The sequence below is a fragment of the Lactuca sativa genome, chromosome 7, assembly GCF_002870075.4.
Source record: "Lactuca sativa cultivar Salinas chromosome 7, Lsat_Salinas_v11, whole genome shotgun sequence".
NCBI classification, from domain to species: domain Eukaryota; kingdom Viridiplantae; phylum Streptophyta; class Magnoliopsida; order Asterales; family Asteraceae; genus Lactuca; species Lactuca sativa.
In genome coordinates this window covers 112,017,383-112,024,717 of record NC_056629.2, presented here as the reverse complement: position 1 = coordinate 112,024,717, position 7,335 = coordinate 112,017,383, and the positions used below count along the sequence as shown (strand labels likewise).

At 37.3% G+C, this 7,335-nt stretch overlaps 1 protein-coding gene across 1 annotated transcript; it reads left to right on the top strand.

The window, feature by feature from the left end:
• Positions 1–1,072: 1,072 nt before the first annotated feature.
• Positions 1,073–1,828, top strand: LOC128127307 (uncharacterized). Its single transcript, XM_052765767.1, has one exon. It carries the CDS (start codon positions 1,073–1,075, stop codon positions 1,826–1,828), a length of 756 nt encoding a protein of 251 aa, XP_052621727.1.
• Positions 1,829–7,335: the final 5,507 nt, after the last annotated feature.

Sequence of the window (7,335 nt, the reverse complement as noted above, 5' to 3'; positions counted from 1 at the left end):
ATATATTTAGTTATTATATATTATATAATTATCATAGCTTTTGATGTTATTGTTAATATTTTAGGGCAGAGTAACAACTAAGTACTATGCTTATCCTTGAGGCTTGACCAGAATAACAACTAGGTATTTTGTTTCCCTAAAGCATTTTCCAGTATAAATATTTCTAATAATATTATCATATAGTTTTTGGTTAGAATTTCTACCAGGTATAATATTATTTTATGATTTTGTGCATTATAAAGACTACGCATAATATTATTGAGAAAACAAAGTCAGTGTTCGAAATCTGTGCATGCCCAGAAGCTATAATGCAGAGTCAGTGTTCGAAATCTGTTCTTGCCCAGAAGCTAGCAAAGTTAAATTCGTATCACTCTCCTTGTGGAACGACTATGTCAAATCGCAGACTCTCCCAGTGGCTAACGCTATGAGCTGGGAAGACTTGAAAATTCTGTTGCTAGCAGAATATTGACCGAGGGGCGAGGTGCAAAAGCTAGAGCAAGAGCTCTAGAACCTTACCATGAAAGATTCCGACATTGTAGCCTACACTGCTAGATTCAGTGACCTAGCAGTACTTCCCGGGATGGTTACCACGAAAAGTAAAAAGGTGTAGCGATGCATCTGGGGACTATCCCCCCAGATTCAATGGAATGTGATATCAGCCAACCCGACTACGTTTGACAGTGCCAAACGCTTGGCACAAACACTTGTGGATCATTGAGTCTGCTAGGGATTTATGATAGTCATTCCTGAGCAAGCAAAAGGGAGTGACAACTAAAAGAAATTTTGGAACAAGAGGAAGGGCCAGTCGACACAAGAGCCCACAAAGAAACAACAAACTGTGGCAGTTCAGGTTGCTACTGTTCCTGCCGCTCCAGCACCCGCTAAACAATATGCTGGAACTATTCCAAAATGTAACAAGTAAAACTTTCACCATTATGGAGCTGGTAGAGAGATGAATTGCAATAATTACAACTAGAAGGGGCACACTGCCCGCTTCTACAAGGCACCGACACAATAAACCACCCAAGCCATTAATGTCGTAGTGAGCCAGGCCTGCTATGGATGTGGTGAAATGGGTCATTACAAAAAGGATTGTCCAAAAGCAAGGAATGTCGGAGGTGTGGGCATAGTTCTAACAATGGGGCACGAGGAGGCCGTGAATGATCCTACCATGGTTACCGGTACAGTCCTCCTCAACAATTCATATGCATGCATACTTTTCGATAGTGGTGCGGAGAAAAGTTTCATGAGCCACAAATTTAAACACTTACTTAAACAAAATCCCCAATCACTAAAAGACACATTCACCATAGAAATGGAAAACGGAAAGGCAGAGAGCACTAATGATATATACATAGGATGTACCCTTACTCTAAACAACTATTCTTTCCAAATCGACCTAATGTTGGTCACAAGAAAAAGTTTCGACGTCATCATTGGCATGGATTGGTTAAGTCCTCACCATGCCAATATCCTGTGTTACAAAAAAGCCATTCACCTTAATATTCCAAGTAACGAAAACCTCGTCATTTATGGCGACAAACCCGTAAAAAACCTTCAAATCATTTCCTGCGTCAAGGCTCAAAAGTATCTTCGCAAAGAATACTACACCTTCTTAGCCTACGTGGTGGATAAGAAACAAGAGGTAAAAGCCATCAAGGATATTCCCAAAGTATGTAACTTCCTCGACATATTTCCTGAAGATCTCCTAGGAGTACCACCCGAACGCCAAGCCGAGTTTAGAACTGACTTGATTCCTGGAGCTACCCCTGTAGCCAAATCCCCATACTGCTTAGCATTGACAGAAAAGCAGGAATTATCCAGTTAACTGAATGAGCTGCTAGACAAAGGATTCATCAGACCAAGCTTCTCGCCTTGGGGAGCACCAGTCTTATTCGTGAAGAAGAAGGACGGATCATTGTGCATATGCATAGACTACCGAGAACTAAATAAACTCACCATCAAAAACCGATATCCTTTACCTCGAATCAATGACCTCTTCGATCAACTACAAGGAGCAAGTTACTTCTCAAAAAATAGACCTAAGATCAGGATACCATCAGTTGCGAGTCCAAGAGGAAGATGTTCCCAAAACTGCATTTAACTCGCTACGGTCACTATGAATTCATAGTAATGCCCTTCAGATTAATAAATGCACTCGCGGTGTTCATGGACTTGATGAACCATGTATGCTAACCTTACTTAGACAATTTCATAAAAGTATTCATCGATGACATACTAGTATACTCACAAAGTAAGGAAGAACACAGTCAACACCTGCGACAATTCTTGGAAAAATTAAGGGCGGAGAAGTTGTATGTGAAGTTCTCAAAATGCGAATTCTGGATTTGAAAGGTGGATTTCCTAGGTCACGTGGTCAGCGAAAACTGGGCGACCCCAAGAACACCAATCGAAATTAGTCAATTTTTAGGCCTCGGTGGCTACTATAGGAGGTTCATCCAAAACTTCTCCAAGATCTCAAAGCCACTCACCAACTTGACTCGGAAAGGTGTAACTTCCAATTGGGAGGAGAAACAAGAAACTGCTTTCCAAACACTAAAGCGAGCCCTATGCAGCGCTCCGATCTTGTCCCTCCTAGAAGGGACGAAAGATTTTATGGTTTATTGTGATGCGTCCAAGCAATGGCTTGGATGTGTACTCATGCAATGAGGAAAGGTCATTTCCTATGCCTCAAGACAACTTAAGAATCTTGAGGTCAACTATACCACACTCGACCTGGAACAGGGAGCAGTAGTATTTGCTCTGAAGATCTGGAGGAATTACCTTTATGATATGAAGTGCACAATCTTCATGGATCATAAGAGCCTCCAGCACATCTTCGATCAAAAGGAACTCTAAATGAGGCAACGACGATGGGGTAGAACTGCTAAATTATTATGAATGCGAGATTCGCTATCATCCAGGCAAAGCCAATGTAGTAGCAGATGCCCTTAGTCGAAAGGAGTACTCGGGCCGCCGAGTAAAGTCATTAACCATGACCATCCATTCACACTTATCCACGCAGATCAAAGAGGCTCAGCTAGAAGCCTTGAAACCCGAGAATGTGGCAGGTGAAGCCTTAAGAGGAATGGATAAAAACGTGGAAGTTAAGGGTGACAGCGTTTGTTATGTCATGAATCAGATCTGGACACCGAAGTTCGGGGGGTATAGACACGTTGGCATGAATGAAGCTCACAAGACCAGATACTCCGTTCATCTCAATTTAGACTAGATGTACCTGGACCCCAAGAAACTTTATTGGTGGCCAAATTGATGGGTTTTGTACAAACAATCCTATGTGTGCATGCAACCCTAGAATCAGATCTATGTTTTCACTATTAGATACACAACATTATGAACACATAATAAAACCCTAATATGGCTTACTATTTTCGAAATTCACCAAGAAGGTTAGATTACATACCTCTTGTTGTTATGTTGCAATAACAACTTAAATCTTTAAACCCTAAGTCTTGAAAGCAAGCACCACAAGTGTAGTGCCTCTAATGGCTCACAAACACCAAGAGCAAATGGAGAAGATATAGAGAGAGAAGAAGGAGGTAGAAATAGGCCCTAAGAACCCTTTAGGAAGCATGGACGAATTTCATTAGCCAAGGGGTCTTTATATAGGGTTGGGATTAGGGTTTCAGTCCATATCCTTATCTAGTTGCTTGCCCACCAAGTAACAATAAGATAAGCCTTGAATGCCCTTATCTTTGGACGATTTCAAGGATCCTTATCCTCTTGATTTCGTCCAACCCATATCTAGGATAATCCTTACCCTACGTTGTAACTATCACATAATTACAATTCAGCCCCTTTAGTTTAATTAATTACACTTGATCACAAAATTAATTCTTAATTAATTATTTACCAATATTAATTAAAAAAATATGATTTCTCCTTTAATATATTATTCTTATAACATATTAATAAATCATAATAACCTCTTTCTCTATTATTTCTCCAGTCAAGTTGCTTTGGTGAAAGGACCATGCACAATCGGGTCAAGTACTTGACAAACATGGTTACGGGTTTAGACACTAATCCAACAGTCTCCCACTTGGATAAGTCTAGTAACTATAATAGTAAGTACTACCCTATTAACAATCATAGCTCTCAAAGACGTTGTCGAACTCTGATCTTATCAGTAACCTGTCCTTTAGATAAGGGATCATATATTCCTCCATTCTTGATATCGTATAGACGTGAGACATGGATTGTAATCATCCTCTCAGTCTATGTGTTGTTTCCCGATTCCCGATTTACGACGACTGACTAATTAAACAAATCAAATTAGCCCTAGCCCGGCCAAGCATTTACGTTTGTCATCACTAAATCATTGAGGGGCCCATAGATATCGCTTTTATCCCACTTTGGGTAAAAAGAAAGGATAAACTTCGACTCAATGCTTGCTTGCACTCACTCACCAAATCACACACAACAATAAGTTTTATAACACCAAGTTACTGGTGCGTTTACATATTATCAATGTGTAACCGATTCGCAAGATACAACTCACACAACTCGGTTTCAAGAATACAAGATATTATCGTCTCACCAATCGCTCGTGATAAAATCCATGAAGCGATCCAAGTGAGCGTGGGTTTAATCCAATGCTCAAAATCATATTTATAAGCACTCATGAACGTTGCAGCAAACCTTTGCTATGTCTAATACACTTTAGATAATCTACAAACCAATTCATGACAGTCTTCATTCATACCTACTTCCAACATATGAACAACTGTGGACCATTCAAATAATTTGATTATTCTGAAATAATTAATTATTCAGGAAGTCAAAACATGCAAAGAGAAACACAATGATAATACTTAATCTTATATGACCCCAAACTTGTGAGTATAAATAAAACACCTTTATTTAATCACCATATTGATTACTCATTATCCATTGTTTAATGTTTCAGATTTATAACTCGAATCATAACCACAATTATCCCATGCTCCAAGCATGCACACTTTGGTTTCCTATGGTCTATACTTTGTGAAATAGATCAAATGAACACATTTTCAATCATACTCATTTCACAACTCCCAATTCTTAATATAAGTACAAGAATATCAAATTCTTGCCACTTATAGAATATGTCAAATTCTAATATTTTATGCAATGATCCTCTTGTGAAGCCACGGCACAAAAATCACAAAGACTCGGCCAACGAATTCACAAGGTACTCTTATCAAAATAGTCACAGAACAATTCTATAGATGTGGTGTCTCTCACTCAAAGTACATTCCTTGAACATCCTTTTGCATAAAATTTTCTAATCTAGACATAAATTCTTAATTTCCAACTCCCAATCTATGGAAACATTTCCATATTTACCATATGACAACTCATTCTTAATAGAATATTATCTATTCATAATAATGTCGATATGGTCCATTCAATGCCATACTTCCAACTACTCACAAGCGACCAATCCTTAACGAACTTTGGATTGTCCTTTGACAGTTGTTTAATTATCTTAGTCAAAAACCGATTCTTTTCCTTTTTCCCTCTCAATGCGCTAGACATTTGGAAAAATTTAGAATGGTCAAATATTATAGCACTTGCAATCAATCCTATACCCGAAGCGTATGGAACACGATGCATAATGTCTTACATAAAGATACGATACTCTATCAATTTTCTGCCATAATATTTTATGTGTCACGTTCTTACAATTCGAACTATGAAGAGGGTAACCGTAATCATAATCGAAATTTAATAACACACTATGTATCCTTTGACTAAATTTATTAAAGTTTCTCAATCTAAGCTTTAGATTTTGAACGAAGTACAATATTCTCTCCCTTAATTATAGAAAATAACTTTTCAACTCTTACAACCTTGCAAACTATAACTCTTGTTTTCTATAATTAATATTGCTAACTTGCAATACTTACCATAATAATCATGCTCCCACGTATATGATGATTATTTCTTTACCAACATAACACTTATGCTCCCACTAGCTTCGACATGTATTCAGAAATCAGCTGAACTTCTAGAAAACAATTTCATATTTCTAATACTAGATTCTTTGATAAGAATTTATCTAAGCTTCTCAAACTCATACACTTTTCCTTGGATAGCTCATATGTATATGTCTAAACAGTTCTAGGACTCATATCAATAAGTCTAAAATGTTCAGACCCATTTGCCATTTCCCACAATTCGAACTATGAAGAGGTATGCCGTAATCATAGTTGAATTTGAGAAACCCAAATTACATAATGCTATCTTCAAAATCTTTTTTAGTGAAAGCGTTTCCTCACAATCATTTTCATGAATGAAAGAAACCTTATGACACTTAGATTTTGTGGTGTATACGTTCCCATCCATGTGAATTCGTTATAACCATAATCACAAGATAATGTCAGTGACAATTCCAAACTCTTATGGATAGAACTTGTTCTTCTTAATTTCTTGCCATAAAGGGTCCCACCATTGCTTCCAAGTTATTGAGCAGCCCACCCCTTCATTTCAATGTACTTTCCATTAAACAAGGTGTCTTTCCCCTATACAATCCATTGGGCACTTGTAGAACTCACGTATACAGAAAACTCAATTGGAATGGCATAGAAAACAAAATAGTGTCAACACGATAGGTTGTAAACCTCAAGTCGTGTGCTAGTGATGATTGATAAGGTCTATTCTTGATTTGTTCTTGAAACCTTTCAAGAACATTAAGACTCCCACTGACTCCTTGACATATAAGATTCTCTTGTCAAGAAACATTTCTTGTCAAACAAATATTCAAGAGTTAGTGTAATTTTATCAATACAAAACATTTCACATGATTGGTCCTAGTTGGTCTTTGTATTATCCAAGACATCACAACTTACCAATTTCAAATGTGCAAGAATAAGAAAACCTTTTCCCAAATTCCACATTTGATGAATGTTATAAACCTTCTTAAGACTTGTCACTTAATTCACAATCTTGGAGTATTACTCTAAGACTTGATAATGGAACGAAGTATGATTGACTTCTTGATTTAACCATTTCCACAATTCTCGATTCCTCTTCTTAGACTTACAAATTGTACTAAGACTCACTTAGAGGATCAATTGAGATATGGTTCTTAATCATTAAGACCTATCATAAAACATAAAAAAATGTACTCTCCCTTCTTCTTAGAATAGAGAAACTTTTGTCTTTCTGCCTACTTGATTCTTCTTATTCATTATGCTATTGATTGAAACTCTTTTAATCAACTCGGAATTATACTTAATCTTATAAGTACAACCATATTCACTAAACTTTAGTAAATCATGATGAATATCTTTGTTACTCTTGTGGTAGACTTGATCAACGTACGACCTA